The sequence below is a fragment of the Oncorhynchus tshawytscha genome, linkage group LG12, assembly GCF_018296145.1.
Source record: "Oncorhynchus tshawytscha isolate Ot180627B linkage group LG12, Otsh_v2.0, whole genome shotgun sequence".
Lineage (NCBI taxonomy): Eukaryota > Metazoa > Chordata > Actinopteri > Salmoniformes > Salmonidae > Oncorhynchus > Oncorhynchus tshawytscha.
In genome coordinates, this window is record NC_056440.1 from 51,784,272 (window position 1) to 51,803,590 (window position 19,319).

A 19,319-nucleotide genomic window follows, 5' to 3' on the forward strand; every position below is an offset into this window, starting at 1 on the left:
TTTAGACTGCTAGTCCAAAAACTGGGGCAATAATCACTCGCACAGGTGTAAAGACTCACCTGAGAGTACCAATCAGACAGGTTCTCCTCCTTCTTAGCCTCCAGTCCCAGTCTAAATGAGGAAAATACACAGAAATCAGGTGTGAAAACCACACAGTATACTACGGATGAGTTCAACAACCTTTTCTATTTTATCGATTAGTTGGTTGCTGGGGCTAAAATATAGGAAGAGCTGTGCATGCATACTAGAAATGGTGACTTGTCTATTGCAGAGGGAAAGCAATGTTTTGTATCTAGAGAAGTCAAATCTATGCCCACTTTGCCCAGCAATGGAAAATATCACTTCAATTGGTGTTTTTCAATTCCCTATTTCAAATAGATATGGATGAATTAGACAGACTAATCGATTAATCAAACTCATCCCTACAGAACAGTGCAAACACTCAGCAGAAATCCATCTTCCAGTACAGTTAAAATGGTGAATCATACGATGTTCGTCCTTTGCTTTAAAATCTAAGATAAAAATCATGCTATTGTAGAAAAGTTATCAACAGCCAGCTATGAATAAGTTGAAAACAGAAAGTCTATCATGTTGTAGCGTCTACTGTAGCCAGCTAGCTACCTAGCTCTGGGCCTGGGAAAACTGCTCAACTTCAGCACCAACCCGTCTGCTAGCTCGGCCCTGAATCCATGGGAATGCACCCATGGGGGACACCAACCGACATACGGAAATTAGATTAAGTAGAGACGGCAAATGTTGTCACGAACATGACAGTCGAGAAATGCCATGACAAAATATGCATGTCCATTGAAAATAAAACTGTTCCACTGCACTACATTTACATGATTTCAATTTTAGTCGCCATTTAGCAGTCGCTCTTATCCAGAGCGACTTACAGTAGTGAGTGCATACCATTTCATACTGGTCCCCCGTGGGAACCGAACCCACAACCCTGCCGTTGCAAGCGCCATGCTCTGCCAACTGAGCCACAGGGCACTACATATCAAAATTGGATTGGCTAATCATGCCGTCAATCCAAGGCCCTGCTAGTAGGGTCAGGGGAAGATTTCTCCTCAGATACCGAAACCGAAAACCTTGATTAGATAGCTATTCCTGTTTTCATTTTTCCCTTCCCCACCCCAGACACCACTCTGAACACAAGAGACGAATCATGATCGACAAGACTGTAATTTTCAAATCACTTAAACCTTTAATCTTCGGTTGAAATATTCTTAGGCTTCCTCTGAAGGCTCTGACGGTACAGCACTGTCCAAGGGCAATGTTTTGGGCCTTCGGCACAGCAGATCAAACCACACAGGTAAGAATATCATAACGCGTGCACACATTCTCGTATTGCTGACCCCAGCAGGAAATCGAACCCACTACTCTGACATTGCAAGCGACAAGCTCTACCAACTGAGTCACACAGGACCACATCCACATTCAGCCTACATTCATCACCATCTCCCTTGATTTCTGCCATCTATCATTCCATTTTCAAATCTCCACTCCATTAAAGTACCAATGATCTCTATTCATCCATCTCTGCTTCCCACTCTACCCTTCATCCACCCATCCAACCCTCTCACCGTGTCTGTTTCTTGGGACCCCCCTCTCCTCCTCCCCCTGTGCCTCCCGACGAGACCTCCTTGATTTTGTCTCCTTTGGGCTGCTTCTTCCCTCCTCCCCCGCCACTACCACCTCCCTGTTTCTCAGACTTGTTCTCTCGGTCTTTGCGGTTCTTGTCCTCTCCGCCCGAGGCTCCGGCGGAAGCCACAGGTTTATACTCCTCTCCTGTGAGGGCCTTGTACTGGGTCTTCAGGGCCAGAAGTTGCTTCACGGCACCGTCCAGCTGGTCCTGGTTACAAGGATGCCATTTTACATTGGTTGAGTTATGCGGTCTGTTGCATTTAATTACTCAACAATCAGGACTATCCCTGAATAACAATATTAAGATTGAAATCTGATTATCATTTAACATTGGCACAAGTAGCTACAGTTGCCAACGTTAGCTAGCTATTCTAACTTCTACATGTGCCAAAATGTCAGCATTCCTCATCTGAATAGCTTGTTCTGGTCAACATGTTTTCAGCACTTTTGGGCATAGATTTAAATGAGGTGAAATTAAATCTCACTAACCTTAGGAGCCTTCTCCGACTTCAGCTTCCTCACTAACTCCCCCTGATGGGACACCTGGGAGAAGAGCACCTTAACGGAGCAGATAGACTGGGCATCGGGGGCAGGGCTAGCCTGGACAGGGGCAGGGCTGATGGCTGGGGCCATGCCTGGTTTGTAGTCCTGGCCAGTCACCTGCTTGTACTCTGCTTTGAGAGACAGCAGATGCTTGATGGCTGCATCCATCTGGTCCTGAGAGGGAGTGGACAAAAACAGAAGGGTTCATGTCACTTTCTTTTAAACTACCGTAAATGAATTAATAAAGCTGTTAATGCCTAAAATATGGGGTTAAAAACATAAGAAAGATCAGGATACTTAAAAAATATATATCTTAGATATAAGAGACACTTCAGAACAAACTTGCTTTTGATATGTTGTCGGGACTATTTGTTGTTCCATGTAGTGAATATGTTATACAATGCCTTTGTATGGCAAATAGCAGTAAGACCAAAACTAATTTTATCAAATAATTAGTGTATATATTTCTGGGGATACTTCAAGGGGCCGTAAAATTCCAAATCAAATAGCTAAATGATCCTAGGTATGACCTTAAAACGCCATATAGTAGAACCCCCCACCTCCTCCCCTGGCTTAGACAAGGCTTAGACTCTGATGGGTTCATATTGTAAAGAATGTTGAAATAGAGCAGGCATGTCAATTCTCCCTCCAGACTAGTGTGTGTATGTATATCGGAGGGTTGGGTTAATACAGAAGACACATTTCCATCACATATGGGCTAATAAAGCATATCTATCTTATCTATATTAATTTATGAATAATTTTATCCAACTTGTGCCTAATGAATGCCAGCCTATCATTCCTTCCTGTTGGCCTCACCTTAGAGGCCTTCTCGGTTTTCATCTTCCTCACCAAGTCACCCTGCTGAGTCACATGTTCATAGACGCCTGAGCCAGATGTGACTGTGGGGGCTTGGGTGCTCTGGACTGGGGCAGCAGCAGGGACTGGGGCAGTTCCTGGCTTGTAGTCCTGACCTGTCGCCTGTTTGTACTCTGCCTTCAAGTCCAAGAGCTGCTTCACCGCAGCATCAACCTGGTCCTTTGTGGAGAGATTGATCAAATACAGTGGTTAGAGGGATGTAATGTTCTATCAATGGTAAAATGTAGAGAACAGTTGGAGCAAATAGAGATGAGACAAGTCTTACAATGTACTATAACCACATAATTCCCAATACCTGCAGGCTAAAAGTAAAGCATTATACTGAACTTGTCTTCCTTACCTTCGCTGATTTCTCAGATTTAAGCTTCCTCACAGTGTCTCCCTGTTCAGTCACACGTTCGTATAGGCCTGAGGGAGAGGATGAGGGGGATGAGGCAGAGAGAGCAGTCTTGGCTTGGGCAGCAGAAGGAGGGGTCATCCCTGGCTTGTACTCCTTGCCTGTGATCTGAAGGAACTCGGCTTTAAAATCCGGCAGCTGCTTGACTACAGCATCAACCTGGTCCGAGAGAGAGAAAAAACGTTTTAAAAAAGTAACCCATTTTTTATTTCTACAGGTAGAAAATATTTTAACTTGTGACTAGGAGGCATCAAAAACAAAAATGAAATGAATAATGTTTAATCTTCCACTCGTTGAAGAAAGTGGAACTACTTCTAATTGTGTAGCAGGCTATTTCAACTCAGGATTCAAAATCTAATCCATTAAATTTTTTTATTTTTAAAAAAGAGCCAAATGATAAACAAGAAAAATATACTCAAAACCTTGGAAGCCTTCTCAGACTTCAGCTCCTCCTGCTGGGTGATGCAAGCAAAGGGGCAGGAGATGGAGTCAGCAGAAGGTGCGGGGGTTGCGGCCTTCTGAGTGGTGGAGCTGGCGGGTGGAGCCATGCCTGGTTTGTAGTCCTGGCCAGTCAGCTGCTTGAACTGGGCCTTGAGTGACAGTAGCTCCTTTACCACTTTGTCCACCTTCTCCTTGGGGGCCTTGGCGGTTTTCAGATCGCGTACCTTCTCACCTTGAGCTACGATGCCGCAGAAAACGGCACAGGCATCGCTAGCTGGGGCAGAGATGGGAGCGCCTTTGCACGTGGCTGGGAAGGGAACCTAAGAGGAGACAAGGAGTTTATTCCTTATATTACAGAAATGTTACAAAATCTACAATAATCAAATTATTTACATGAATCTATAAGAATACAGGGTGTTGCGGAAAAATCAGGTGGAAGCACATTGCCAGGTGAGCCTCAGCTATATTGATTCGACTTATCCTATATTTTCAGATTAGTGCAGATAAATGAGGAGACAAGTAGAGGAAGTCACTTCAGACTATTGAGATGAGCCCATAGTTATTTTCTTTCTGTTGCAGTAAAGGAGAACTCTAGAAGAGTAAGTATTAAGACTCACTGTGGTGGTGGTGGCCTTGCACTTCTCCTTAGAGCCGGCGGTGGGCATCTCCTTGGTGTGGCCATCGGGGATGAACAGCAGCACACAGGGACTCTCCTTACAGCTGTGGGGACTGGGTGACAACACCAGGGACACGTTAGTAATACAGACACTGGAACGACGTGCTTCTGCATTTAGGAAATGTAGCACCCATCCAATCCTCTGGCCCAAGTCTAGTCTAGTTACCAGGGACAGTGTATTAATACAGACGCACTCTGGAACTATGCAGTAGTACTTCATTTTGAAGAGTTATTGTGCTTTTCCTTTAGAGAATATCCATCCATTTATTTATTATCTCATCCAACTTTCAAACCATCCACCCACGCATCCCTCCCACTTGCCCAAACACAGTCAAATCAACTAGTCAAATATCTTGTAGAGGAGATAGAACCTGATTGGCTCGTAGGGCTGGTCACAGATGTAGAAGCCCCGCCTCTGCAGCTGGATGATGTCACCCTTCTTCAGGTCCTTCAGACAGGGGTCTCCCAGCATCTTCTCCTCCAGCTGACAGAAAGGATGGGAGACAGATGTGAAGAAGAGAACGAGAATGTGATAGAGGGATGTGAGGAGAAAAAGGAAAACCCTTTCAGTCTTCCGAAGGATTAGAAGAGTGTTCCTCTATACTGGTCAATGATATCTGCTCTATTCAGAATGATGTGCTTTAATAATAATACATTACATTGGTAAAGCACGTTTCATTATACAGAATATTCCAAAAGTTCATAAAATAAACACCAAATCCATTAAAAAAATTAAAAAAACTAGACAGGCCAGCTGACACTACAAGGGATAACACCACCAAGGAGCACCGCTATCAACAGAAAGCCTTCCTAAAGCCTTCCAACGGTCATTAGGCCACTTTAACGGAAGTGGTCCGGGAGGGCATTCCAGAGGCTGGGGGTGGTCAAGCTGAAAACCTGATCCCCCAAGGAGGAATATACTTAATTATCATAACAGTTTTACAAATAAAATCATTCCCTCACATGACACACACACACACACATTGCATAGACAAACACACTTCACTCACACACACACACACCTACACTTGACCCATCCCACCCTTGCTCACCCACCTTGCTCTGTTTGTTGATGTACTCCTTGAAGTCATCCTCCTTGCCTATGACAGGCTTGGTGATGAGGTGCTGGTAGTTGACGCAGACGGTGGGCAGCAGGGGCGCGCGGGGAGTCTCGGCCAGCCACGTGATCTTGGTGGTCTTCTTGTAGTCCTTGTTCTCCAGGTTCAGTTTTCCGTCCAGGGAGGTGACCTTACCGCTGGCATCTCTGGATCACATAGATCAAGTGACGTAGAGTGTGTGTGTGGGGGTAGGAGTTAGGAAGTTGACATGTCTTTTTACCATCATTGTACATTTGGCAACAATATAATTAAAGTCAATGCATTTTAATGTGACACATTAGTGACGTTGAGTGAGAAAAAGACATTAGGAAAATATACAGTGCCTTCAGAAAGTGTTCAGACCCCTTGACTTTTTCCACAGGTTTCAGCCTTATTTTAAAATGTATTAAATATTTTTCCACCCTCAATACCCCCGAATGATAAAGCAAAAACAGGTTTACTAATTTAGAAAATAAGTAAGTGTAAGTATTCAGACCATTTACACAGTACTTTGTTGAGGTACCGTTGGCAGCAATTACAGCCTCAAGTCTTCTTGGGTATGACGCTGCAAGCTTGGCACACCTGTATATTTGGGGAGTTTCTCCCATTCTTCTCAAGCTCGGTCAGGTTGGATGGAGAGTGTTGCCACACAGCCATTTTCAGGTCTCTCCACAAATGTTCGATCGGGTTCAAGTCCAGGCTCTGGCTGGGCCACTCAAGGACATTCAGAAACTTGTCCGGAAGCCACTCCTGCGTTGTCTTGGCTGTGTGCTTAGGGTCGTTGTCCTGTTGGAAGGTGACCTTCGCCCCAGTCTGAGGTCCTGAGCAGATTTTAATCAAGGATCTCTCTGTACATTGCTTTGTTCATCTTTCCCTCAAACCTGACTAGTCTCCCAGTCCCTGCCGCTGAAAAACAACCCCACAGCATGATGCTGTCACCACGATGCTTCACTGTAGAGATGGTGCCAGGTTTCCTCCAGACGTTACACTTGGCATTCAGGCCAAAGAGTTCAATCTTGGTTTCATCAGACCAGAGAATCTTGTTCCTCATGGTCAGAGTCTTTAGGTGCCTTTTGATAAACTCCAAGCAGGCCGTCATGTGCCTTTTACTGTGGCTGGCCACTTTACCATAAAGGCCTGATTGGTGGAGTGCTGCAGAGATGTGAGAACCTTCCAGAAGGACAACAATCTCCACAGAGGAACTCTAGAGCACTGTCAGAGTCACCATGGGGTTCTTGGTCACCTCCCTGACCAAGGCCCTTCTCCTCCTTCTTGGAGAAATTCAACGCTGCAGAAATGCTTTGGTACCCTTCCCCAAATCTGTGCGTCGACACAATCCTGTCTCGGAGCTCTACGGACAATTCCTTTGACCTCATGGCTTGGTTTTAGCTCTGACATGCAGTCAACCATGGGATCTTTATATAGACAGGTGTACCTTTCCAAATCTCATGTCCAATCAATTCAATCTACTACAGGTGGACTCCAATCAAGTTGTAGAAACATTGAAGAATGATCAATGGAAACAAGATGCACCTGAGCTCAATTTCAAGTCTCATAGCAAAGGGTCTGAATACTTAAGTAAATGCAATATTTCATTATTTTCATTTTTATAAATTTGCAAAAAAACCTGTTTTCGCTTTGGCATTATGGGGTATTGTGTGCAGAAAGCTCAGGATTTTTTATATATATTTTTTTACAATTTTTGAATAAGGCCTTAACGTAACAAAATGTGGAATAAGTCAAGGGGTCTAAATCTTTTCTGAAGGCACTGTATATTAGTTACATGGTGTGGCTATAACGTCTAGGCTAGTGCATGTGGAGAGCCACAGCATATTTTATTTTAAAATGTATTTAACTAGGCAAGTCAGTTATTAACAAATTCTTATTGACAATGACGGCCTACTTAGAAGGCAAAAGGCCTCCTGCGGTAACAGGGGCTGAGATTAAATAAAAATATTTTTATAAATACACACACACAACGTATCAAGTGATCTTGATTAGTTTAATTTAGTGTTTCACTGCTTAGCTGGTACTGCCGTTTCCTGGGACTAGGTGAACACTTGCCTAGTCAAAGCCCTCTGGAATAGCCTTCTGTAAAAATCTAAAAAAATACCTTCCGATCCCACTTTAAATTAAGAATCATTTATGAAGGCTTTATATAGCACACATAAAAGCATCAAGCACAAAATAAATGCTTCACAAATCTATAGGATTATGTTATGGTTTATAATGAGTCTGTAGCCATGAAGTGCTTTGAAAGGCTGGTCATGGTTCACATCAACACCATTATCCCAGAAACCCTAGACCCACTCCAATTTGCATACCGCCCCAACAGATCCACAGATGATGCAATCTCTATTGAACTCCACACTGCCCTTTTCCACCTGGACAAAAGGAACAGCTATGTGAGAATGCTATTCATTGACTACAGCTCAGCATTCAACACCATAGTGCCCTCCAAGCTCATCAATTTTTTTATTTATTTTTTATTATTTCACCTTTATTTAACCAGGTAGGCAAGTTGAGAACAAGTTCTCATTTACAATTGCGACCTGGCCAAGATAAAGCAAAGCAGTTCGACACATACAACGACACAGAGTTACACATGGAATAAACAAACATACAGTCAATAACACAGTATAAACATGTCTATATACAATGTGAGCAAATGAGGCGAGATAAGGGAGGTAAAAGGCAAAAAAAAGGCCATGGTGGCAAAGTAAATACAATATAGCAAGTAAAACACTAGAATGGTAGATTTGCAATGGAAGAACGTGCAAAGTAGAAATAAAAATAATGGGGTGCAAAGGAGTAAAATAAATTTATTAATTAAATACAGTAGGGAAAGAGGTAGTTGTTTGGGCTAAATTATAGGTGGGCTATGTACAAGTGCAGTAATCTGTGAGCTGCTCTGACAGTTGGTGCTTAAAGCTAGTGAGGGAGATAAGCTAAGGACCCTGGGACTAAACACCTCCCTCTGCAACTTGATCCTGGACTTCCTGACGGGCCGCCCCCAGGTGGTGAGGGTAGGTAACAACACATCGTCCACACTGATCCTCAACACAGGGGCCCCTCTAGGGTGTGCGCTCAGTCCCCTCCTGTACTTCCTGTTCACTCATGACTGCACGGCCAGGCACGACTCTAACACCAACATTAAGTTTGCTGATGACGACAGTGGTAGGCCTGATCACCGACAATGATGAGACAGCCTATAGGGAGGTCAGAGACCTGAACGTGTGGTGCCAGGACAACAACCTCTCCCTCAACGTGATCAAGACAAAGGAGATGATTGTGGACTACAGGAAATGGAGGACCGAGCATGCCCCCATTCTCATCGACGGGGCTGTAGTGGAAAAGTTGAGAGCGTCAAGTTTCTTGGCGTCCACATCACCAACAAACTAACATGGTCCTAGCACACCAAGACAGTCGTGAAGAGGGCACGACAAAACCTATTCCCCCTCAGTAAACCGAAAAGATTTGGTACAGGTGCTCAGATCCTTAAAAGGTTTTACAGCTGCACCAGAGAGCATCCTTACTAGAGGTCGACCGATCATGATTTTTCAACGCCGATACAGATAATTGGAGGACCAAAAAGGCGATACCGATTTGATAAAAAAAAGGCCTATTTTTTAATAATGACAATTACAACAACAATGAACACTTATTTTAACTTAATATAATACATCAATAAAATCTATTTAGCCTCAAATAAATAATGAAACATGTTCAATTTGCTTTAAATAATGCAGAAGTAAAAAGTACAATATGTGCTATGTAAGACAGCTAACGTTTCAGTTCCTTGCTCAGAACATGAGAACATATGAAAGCTGGTGGTTCCTTTTAACATGAGACTTCAATATTCCAAGGTAAGAGGTTTTAGGTTGTAGTTATTATAGGAATTATAGGACTAGTTCCCTCTATACCATTTGTATTTCATTAACCTTTGACTATTGGATGTTATTATAGGCACTTTAGTATTGCCAGTGTAACAGTATAGCTTCCGTCCCTCTCCTCGCTCCTCCCTGGGCTCGAACCAGCAACACAACGACAACAGCCACCATCGAAGCAGCGTCACCCATGCAGAGCAAGGAGAACAACTACTAGAAGGCTCAGAGCAAGTGACGTTTGAAACGCTATTAGCACGCGCTAACTAGCTAGCCATTTCACTTCGGTTACACCAGCCTCATCTCGGGACTTGATAGGCTTGAAGTCATAAACAGTGCAATGCTTGACGCACAACGAAGAGCTGCTGGCAAAACGCACGAAAGTGCTGTTTGAATGAATGTTTACACGCCTGCTTCTGCCTACCACCGCTCAGTCAGACTTGTATGCTCAGTCAGATTATATGCAACGCAGGACACGCTAGATAATATCTAGTAATATCATCAACCATGTGTAGTTAACTAGTGATTATGATTTTTTTATAAAGATAAGTTTAATGCTAGCTAGCAACTTACCTTGGCTTACTGCATTCACGTAACAGGCAGTCTCCTTATGGAGTGCAACGAGAGAGAGGCAGGTCGTTATTGCGTTGGACAAGTTAACTGTAAGGTTGCAAGATTGGAAACCCCGAGCTGACAAGGTGAAAATCTGTCGTTGTGCCCCTGAACGAAGCAGTTAACCCACCTTTCCTAGGCCGTCATTGAAAATAAGAATGTGTTCTTGACCTCTTGAAGCTAGGGGGCACTATTTATATTTTTGGAAAAATAACATTCCCAAAGTAAACTGCCTATTTCTCATGACCAGATGCTAGAATATGCATATAATTGACAGCTTAGGATAGAAAACACTGAAGTTTCCAAAACTGTAAAAATATTGTCTGTGAGTATAACAGAACTGATATTGCAGGCGAAAGCCTGATGAAAATCCAATCTGGTAGTGACTCTTATTTTGAAACCCCTGCCTTTCTATGCATCCCTATTGCCCATTGAAAGGGATATCAACCAGATTCCTTTTTCTGTGGCTTCCCTAAGGTGTCTACAGCCTTTAGACGTAGTTTCAGGCCTTTATTTTGAAGAATGAGCGTAAACGTCCACATTGCGTAAGTGGTCTGTTGTTGGCTCTCAGTGTGATTTTTGCGCTAAACAGAGAGGTAGCCATTTTCCCTCCCGGTCCTAGTGAAAAGCCAACTGTCCCGGTTGATATATTATCGAATAGATATTTGAAAAACACCTTGAGGATTGATTATAAAAACGTTTGCCATGTTTCTGTCGATTTTATGGATATAATTTGGAATTTTTGTCTGCGTTGTCGTGACCGCTATTTCCGGTGGATTCCTAGGCATAACGCATCAAACTAACAGAGGTATTTGGATATACAAAAATATCTTTATGGAACAAAAGGAACATTTGCTGTCTAACTGGGAGTCTCGTGAGTGAAATCATCCAAAGCTCAAAGGTAAATAATTAATTTGATTGCTTTTTTTGATGTTCGTGACCAAGTTACCTGCCGCTAGGTGTACATAATGTTTTGTCAGTATATCGATAAACTTACAAACACTTATATTGTTTTCGCTGTAAAGCATAATTTCAAAATCTGAGACGACAGGGTGATTAACAAAAGGCTAAGCTGTGTTTAGCTATATTTCACTTGTGATTACATGAATATTTTCTAGTAGGATTTATTTGCCCGTTGCACTATGCTATTTAGCGTAGTTGATGACAATTATCCCAGATCCGGGGGGGTGGTTCCAAGAGTTGCCTAGTTAAATAAATAAAAAATAATACCTTTTAAATCTGCAAATTGCTGTCCAAAAATACTGATTTCCGATTCTTATGAAAACTTTAAAATCGGCCCTAATTAATCGGCTATTCAGATTAATCGGTCGACCTCTAACCCTGAGTGGTTGCATCACTGCCTAGGAATGAAACTGCTCTGCCTCCGAGCACAAGGCACTACAGAGGGTAGTGCGTACGGCCCAGTACATTACTGGGGAAAAGCTTCCTGCCATCCAGGACCTCTATACTAGGCGGTGTCAGAGGAAGGCCTTAAAAATTGTCAAAGACTCCAGCCACCCTAGTCATAGACTGTTCTCTCTGCTATCGCACGGCAAGCAGTACCGGAGCGCCAAGTCTAGGTCCAAGAGACTTCTTAACAGCTTTAACCCCCAAGCCATAAGACTCCTGAAAATCTAATCAAATGGCTACCCAGACTCTTTGAATTGTCTCCCCACCCTCTTTTACACTGCTGCTACTGTTATTATCTATGCTTAGTCACTTTAGTCACCCCTGTATATAGCCTCGCTAAACTTTTTACTGCTGCTCTTTGTTACTTTTTTTCCTTTTTTCTTCACTGCATTGTTGGTTAAGGGCTTGTAAGAAAGCAATTCACTGTAAGGTCTGTATTCAGCGCATGTGACAAAATTAGATTTGTCCAAGATTTCATTTGATGTAATTCCCACGGTTGGGCGAATTGCCAAATGTGACATAACGCAGTGGTTCTGAAGCCTGTTCCTGGGGACTCAAAAGGGGTTCACAATTTTGTTTTTGCCTTAGCACTATACAGATGATTCAAATGATCTGATTCAAAGCTTAATGGTGAGTTGGTGTGTAGGGCCAAGGCACAAACGCGTCCAAAGGACCAGGATTGAGAACCACTGACATAGCGCACTGTTTATTAGGGATGTAATGATTCACCAATAGGCATCGGTACCCAGTTCAAATGTTTAAGATGAGTGCATTGGTCCACGGGACCCCAAACTGATCCAAATGTAACATGCATTGGTCATAACATTGACTGAAACATTACTTTGTTGTCGTTGCTTGTATTACTTTCTTTCAACCTTCCGAAAATATCCCTAATCTTCTGTGACAACTCATGTGTCCTCTACTTTAGTGTCAAACTAAGCATGTAACTGTGTTGACAGTCCTTGATCTACAAGTCATTTTGCATCCCGAACAACCCAGGCAATATCAGTAGCCTAGTCAAACTGCGCACTGTTTCGCATGCTGACCAATGACAGGTTGGCCGCGAGTCACTTTCAGCATTCAAACATTTGTAAAATGGCTTGCGCAAAATTAGGCTTTATCAGTTGAGTGACAACCAATGTCATTTATTATGTTATCGTATCGGAGCCCATGTATCTAGATACGTATCAAAATGGTCTTGAAAGGGAAATATGCACATCCATAATGTTTATAGACCATTTTTAAAGTATGACATGCTCATATAGATGATTTGAGAAGCATTTGTATGGTGCTTATGAAGCCTGTATGTATGCTTTATAAGTTGAACTTTAAGGTGGGATCACAATCTTACTTGTGGATCTGGGTGATGATGATGTTTCCCCAGTTGATGAAGGTGACCATATCTCCCTTTGTGAAGGTCTCTGCATCTGCCCCCTCCACCAGCACCCTGGGTCCGTACCACACCTCTTTCATCCCCACCTCTGTGTTCTGGGAGGGTAAAAAAATACATTTGCTAGGTTTAGTAGCAGATGGTATGATTGATTGACTATATTTGGTTGATTTGGCAGTTTATTTGACTATATTAATTTAGGAAAGATTAAGTTGGTTGATAATTCACAACATACACACAACTCGACTGCGGTATTTTGATTGTGAGGGGAACTCTTAGCATTGTCAGAGTAATATACATGTCATACTTTGGCTGCTGAACACTAGATTGGAGTGCAATACTTCCTATATAGTGCACTACTTTTGGCTTTTGTATTGTACTTTGTCGGGAATAGTGTGCCACTTCAGTGCAAATAATTGGCATCAGGGTACCTTGGGGTGTTTGACGGCCTCCTTCATCTCCTCTGTTGCCTCAGGGATGACAACAGGGACTGAGTAGGATCCTGACAGGGCCGTGTATCTTGGGGCCACTGGGTCGATAATCTACAGACACACAGAAATGGAAGAGGTTCATTATTGCAATGATATCCTGTGTAGACATAAAAACTCATTCAATATCCTGACTGAAGACTAGTCCACAGAGGACAGTTCAATTGGACCGGAACATCTTCAACTTATTTCACACTAACCAGCTGAGCCTACAGAGCAGAGGGGTACTGTGCTGGCCTGGTTATGCATCTACCATTGTTGTTGGAACCATGCTGGAAACAACAAAGTGAAAGGAAAATACCCAACCCAGCACAGTACAGCTTGGCTCAAGTGTCAAAATAGTATTTTTCTGGGCAAGTGAACAGAAATACTTTCACCATACACACCATTGAAGGAAGAAAAGAAGGGGTGGATGGTGGTGGCAGAGTACAGGGACGACATGGAGGATAGAACGTAGAGGGGGATCCAGTTTTGCAGTATGTATTGCCAGCTACACAGACTAAAGGCAAAATGGGAGCATCTATAGCCATGGGGAGAGGAGGACCTTTGAATGTTTCACATCCTGTAGCCAAGTAAAAACCGAGCCTAACAATACACTGCTGTCATGTTATATACAGGTATGCCGGTGCCACCAAAGGTTTTCCTAATCAAAGTTTATAGATACTAGTAGTCTTCCAAAATATGTCTGCCAAAAGCAAGTGAATAGTCACTTTTCGAAGACTACTGGAATCCACTTTTTCCTTGTGCTCGTCACCTCTACACCTCAAAGCTGCCAGTTGTGGGAATGGGAGGTGGCCGGAAAATCAGGGACACATAAGCAATGGGACAGGAGTGTCTAAGAGAGCAGTATGGGGGAAGAAAGTTAACTTTATAGGGATGTTCTTCTCAGAAGTGACTAGGAGTCAGACTCCAGAATGAGCTTAACATTTGCTCCTAGTGAGATTTAAGCAAAATTGTTGTAGAATTAATGGAAATGCAGATTGGAGAAGACGGTGGAGGGACAGGATGGAAAGCACAAAGATGGAGGGAAGGAGGAGGAGGAGTACCTTGATACAGCTAATTGGCAGCTTGGAAACAGAAAGTGAGATGCAGTTCAATGTCAAACGAGAGAGAGAGACTGGAGGTTCGGAGTGGGTAAAACAAGTTCAGACAGGATCGGGTACATCTACTACATCCCTCCCCTCCTCATTGCCAATATCATGGGCTTAGAGGGGAAATAAATGTCTTCCCTAGATATAATATATGACATACATAGCAATGTTAAAATCATTAATGGTTTAGAAGAAGGGAGTATTTGTATATTGGACACAAAAAAATGGCACCTTGACAACACCTAGCCCCCCTGACCATGGAGGAGCACTTTTGCATGACGTCATCCAGCCCAGACGCATAGGTGCGCAAATTTAAGAGGAGGCAGTTACTGCATGCAGACAGACAATGGAATGCCAAGATTTACATGAAATTCTGAAAGGTAGCGAGGAGTGTATAAATTAGGGGGATATGATTGCAATGAATGTTAGTCTCCCAGATGGGGCTGAATGGTTTTATCTGTGGCAAAAAAATAAATATATAATATATATTTTTTAAATACAAATAAAAATCAGCCAAATACTTCTAAGAACCTTAATCAGTTTGTGACACCCACTATGTATAAAGTATGCTGGACGGTGACATTCACGTTTATTTTGAGGAAGGCAGCAATGCAAGCTGTGAGTAGGCACCCTATCAAAGGAACCATGTGTGTGTGCACGTGAAACAAGCTTCCTTAGGGATTCAGAGCATTTCATTTTGCTCCAACCAATTTGGGAAACCAAAACCTTCAATAACTGAACATTTCTAAAAACCTACAATACAGTCTTGTCAAATCTACCAACAATGTATTTTCCCCTCATGCCACTGATTTTCATATATGGGATGGGCGTGAGGTGACCATCTTCAACCCTACAGTGGGTTTCAAAGTGGCAGGCTTTAATTAGGATCAAGGGGCAGGATTCAATCAGGATCAGTCCAAATGGGTATGTAGGGAGTATGTGGATGGGAATATCAGTGTCCATGCAGGCATACCTTCTTGTTGAAGGCCCAGATCTTGTCCCATTCCATGTTGACCACGGACCTGGATCCACCCTGGGTGAGTGGGGGGAAAAAAACAAAATAAGGTTTCAAAGAAGGAATCAACAAGGGAATAAAAGGGGGGATACAGGCTAAAAACCTGAAAGTAAGATGGGATGAACATCAACATCCCCAAGGTTCTTAGACACACATACACACAGTTCATTAAGATCTGAGGAACCACTGAGTACTAGAAAGCAGTTTAGACAGTCATTTCTCAAAACGGGGTTGTACATAGCAAAACACACACACACCTGGGCAGCGATGAACTGCTTGAGGCCCTCGACGGTCATTCCTCTGCGCAGGATACCTCTGACAGTTGGGAAGCGAGGGTCGTCCCTGAGGGAGAGGTGAAACAAAAGTGAAGATTATCTTGTACCAACGGATATCAAAAATCTACTTCACCAGCGAAAAGCGACTATTTATTCCAGAGAGATTGTTTAAAAAACAGAGTGGTACTTCCTGAACTTGTCAAATTAGAACACCGGTCTTCATTTACAGTTACATACAATTTTGCTATGGTGTGTCCTAGTGAACCCAACACCCTGTCGTGTGGAAAGGATATTAGTGGACTCACCAGCCATCGACGTAGCCCTGGTCAACGAACCAGGTGAGCTTGCGCTTGGAGAGCACAGTGTTGTTGAGGTTGAGCCGGGCGTACTCCCAGATGTAGGGCTTGCGCAGACGCAACGCCTCGATCACCCAGTAGAACTGGTCGTCGCGATCGTGGTACTCTGTTGTGCGCAGCGCATGAGTCACGCCCTCCACACTGTCAACGATGGGGCAGGCAAAGTCGTACGTGGGGTACACCCTGGGGGAGGGGTAGAGAGAGGGTTGAGTCACTATTTTGGAAAGGAAGATGCTTCTATACTGTCCCCCTGTATGTCTTTATGAAATGTGTGAACCCTGTAATGCACCTTTGTGAGCTGCTGCACAGGATATACCATATTTGCCAGGCGTGAGCCAAGAGTGATACCACTGTTTCCTCTACATTCATTCAGCAGCGGTGGGCAGGCAAAAATATTTCAGTGTAACCTTGAAATGACTAAAACCATACAAAGTATGTATAAAAAAATTATGGAGCTATATATTTTTTATAAGATCATCTATAAAGGAATTCAAACTAGACAGTTGGGGAGAAGCAACAATTTGTTGCATGGGGGTGCCCCACTGATTTTGTTGCGCTTGAGTGAGTGACAGTATAACATTGCAAAATGTGTAGATTTGCAGGAAGTTAGCTTTAAAACAGCAAAATTTCACCCACGCCCAATGAATGGCACCGGAGGGGATGGCTGCCATTTTACGGGCTCCTAACCTGTGCTATTTTTCTCATTGTTTGTAACTTATTTTTTACATAATGTTGCTGCTACCGTCTCTTACGACCGAAAATAAATTCTGGACATCAGAACAGCGATTAATCACCTAGAAATGGAAAAAAACGAATTAATGAGTCCGGTGCGAAGGATATACTGCTTTCTTGGGAACAGGCCCATTTGCGTGAAGAAAAGACGGAGAAAAAGGGGGCAGAGGTCAGGCTGCCTTCTGTGAATTCATAGGCAAGTGAGAAAACCTCCAATACCATCTGTTCTATTGGTCAACGTGCAATCATTGGAAAACAAAATGAATGATATACGAGCAAGACTATCCTACCAACGAGACATTAAAAACAGTAATATCTTATGTCCCACCAAGTCGTGGTTGAACGACGACACGGATAATATAGAGCTGGCGGGATTTTCCACTCATCGGCAGGCCTGACAAGCTATGTCTGGTAAGACAAGGGGCGAGGGTGTGTGTCTATTTGTCAATAACAGCTGGTGCACAATGTCTACTATTAAAGAAGTCTCGACGTATTGCTCACCTGAGGTAGAGTAACTTAAGATAGTGTGGTCTACAGGTTATCTACCAAGAGTTCTCATCTATATTATTTGTAGCAGTCTATTTACTATTCACTTAGAAGAGACTAAAGCAGAGAACACAGACACAGATGTGGGAGTTTCAGTGAGTTGTTGCCTGAAATCAAGGAGTTTCTCAAGGTTTCCAAACATGCAGAATATGCACAGCTAGAGGACACACAGTGACTCCTGGATTGAGCATTTCTCATTGACATAACTTACATGCTTAATGAATTGAATGTAGAACTGCAAGGAAAAGGAAAACATGTAACTGACATGATCAGCTCTGAACATTTAAATGCAAACTACGACTGCTCACAAGAAAGCCGAAACGTAAGGACCTGCACTTCTGTCAACACATACATTCAGAACTTGAACGACAGGGCAAGGACACAGCACAGCTTTACAATGCACGTTACGTGGAGCAAGTCCAGAGTATCTTATCTGAGTTTGACAGTAGTTTCTCTGACTTTGCATCACTTGAGCCTATTGCCACTTATATGTGCTTTCCATTTGTCACAGACATAAATGTGGAAGTCATTGCCTCCAAAATGGGATCACTTTTTCAGTTGGACACAACTAAAGCAGAAACGGAATTTCTCACCATTAAAAATGACAGTCAGCTGATATTCAGGCCAGCCACTGAGATGAAGGAAGAGTTCTGGGAGCTACTGCAAGAAGAGAAGTATCCCAACATAACAAGATGTGCTCTCAACTTATCAGCCCTTTTTGAATCAAACTACCTCGGAGTCTGCATTTTCTCACATGAAGAAAATAGTCCAAGTACAGATTTACTATGACTGAGGACCAACTTGTGGCCTGAATGAGACTTGCAACAAGCTGCTACAGACTATGAAAAACTACTTGCCTCCACCCAATGCCAAAAAACACACTAAGGTAGGAAATTAAATGAGTTGCACTAATTGTGGAAAACATGTTTTTGGTCCACATTATATTTGGGTATCAAATAGGTATCATAGCAGCAGGTCCATACTCAGTGGTGTGTTGCGTTTCATACATTTTGTTGGTTGGTTTTGAGACTGGTAGATCTCATCAGGATGGCAAATGAAGAAGTAGATCTCACGTCAAAGAAGGTTGGGCACACCTGCCTTAGAACCACTCACACAATTCTCATACCGTCCCAACAGATCCACAGACGACAATCTCAATCGCACTCCACACTGCCCTTTCCCACGACAAAAAAAACAGCTATGTGAGAATGCTATTCATTGACTACAGCTCAGCGTTCAACACCAAAATGCCCTCCAAGCTCATCAATAAGCTAAGGACCCTGGGACTGAACACCTTCCTCTGCAACTGGAACCTGGACTTCCTGATGGGCCACCCCCAGGAAGTAATTGAGGAAACAACACATCTGCCACGCTGATCCTCAAGACCGGGGCCCCTCAGGGGTGCGTGCTTAGTCCACTCCTGTACTCCCTGTTCACCTACGACTGCATGGCCAAGCACAACTCCAACACCATCAAGTTTGCTGATGACAACAGTGGTAGGCCTGAATATCAACAACGATGAGACAGCCTATAGGGAGGTCAGAGACAACAACCTCTACCTCAATGTGAGCAAGACAAAGGAGCTGATTGTGGACTGCAGGAAAAGGCGGGTCGAACAGGCCCCCATTAACATTGTCAGGGCTGTAGTGGAGCGTGTCGGAAGCTTCAAGTTCCTTGAGGAACTTCCGAGGAGGGCACGAAAACACCTATTCCCCCTCAGGAGACGAAAAATATTTGGCATTGGTCCCCAGAAAGTTCTACAGCTGCACCATCGAGAGCATCCTGACAGGCTGCATCGCCGCCTGGTATGGCAACTGCTCAGCCTCCGATCGCAAGG

The 19,319-nt window shown here is 43.3% G+C and overlaps 1 protein-coding gene across 2 annotated transcripts in view; it reads right to left on the bottom strand.

Annotated features, from left to right (window-relative positions):
• Window positions 1–19,319, bottom strand: part of LOC112263456 (bifunctional glutamate/proline--tRNA ligase) — a 56,166-nt gene that overhangs the window by 19,621 nt on the left and 17,226 nt on the right. The window contains exons 10-24 of one of the 2 annotated variants that reach the window (XM_024439705.2): window positions 16,154–16,387; window positions 15,831–15,915; window positions 15,532–15,591; window positions 14,514–14,534; window positions 13,411–13,521; window positions 12,941–13,077; window positions 5,643–5,850; window positions 4,958–5,070; window positions 4,528–4,639; window positions 3,892–4,230; window positions 3,413–3,628; window positions 3,013–3,231; window positions 2,140–2,367; window positions 1,590–1,858; window positions 60–111 (exon numbers count right to left, since the gene is read on the bottom strand). In XM_024439705.2, coding sequence (XP_024295473.1) covers window positions 60–111; window positions 1,590–1,858; window positions 2,140–2,367; window positions 3,013–3,231; window positions 3,413–3,628; window positions 3,892–4,230; window positions 4,528–4,639; window positions 4,958–5,070; window positions 5,643–5,850; window positions 12,941–13,077; window positions 13,411–13,521; window positions 14,514–14,534; window positions 15,532–15,591; window positions 15,831–15,915; window positions 16,154–16,387 — 2,404 coding nt within the window. The remainder of the gene's footprint in view (window positions 1–59; window positions 112–1,589; window positions 1,859–2,139; window positions 2,368–3,012; window positions 3,232–3,412; window positions 3,629–3,891; window positions 4,231–4,527; window positions 4,640–4,957; window positions 5,071–5,642; window positions 5,851–12,940; window positions 13,078–13,410; window positions 13,522–14,513; window positions 14,535–15,531; window positions 15,592–15,830; window positions 15,916–16,153; window positions 16,388–19,319) is intronic. The other variant, XM_024439706.2, reaches the window with a different exon arrangement.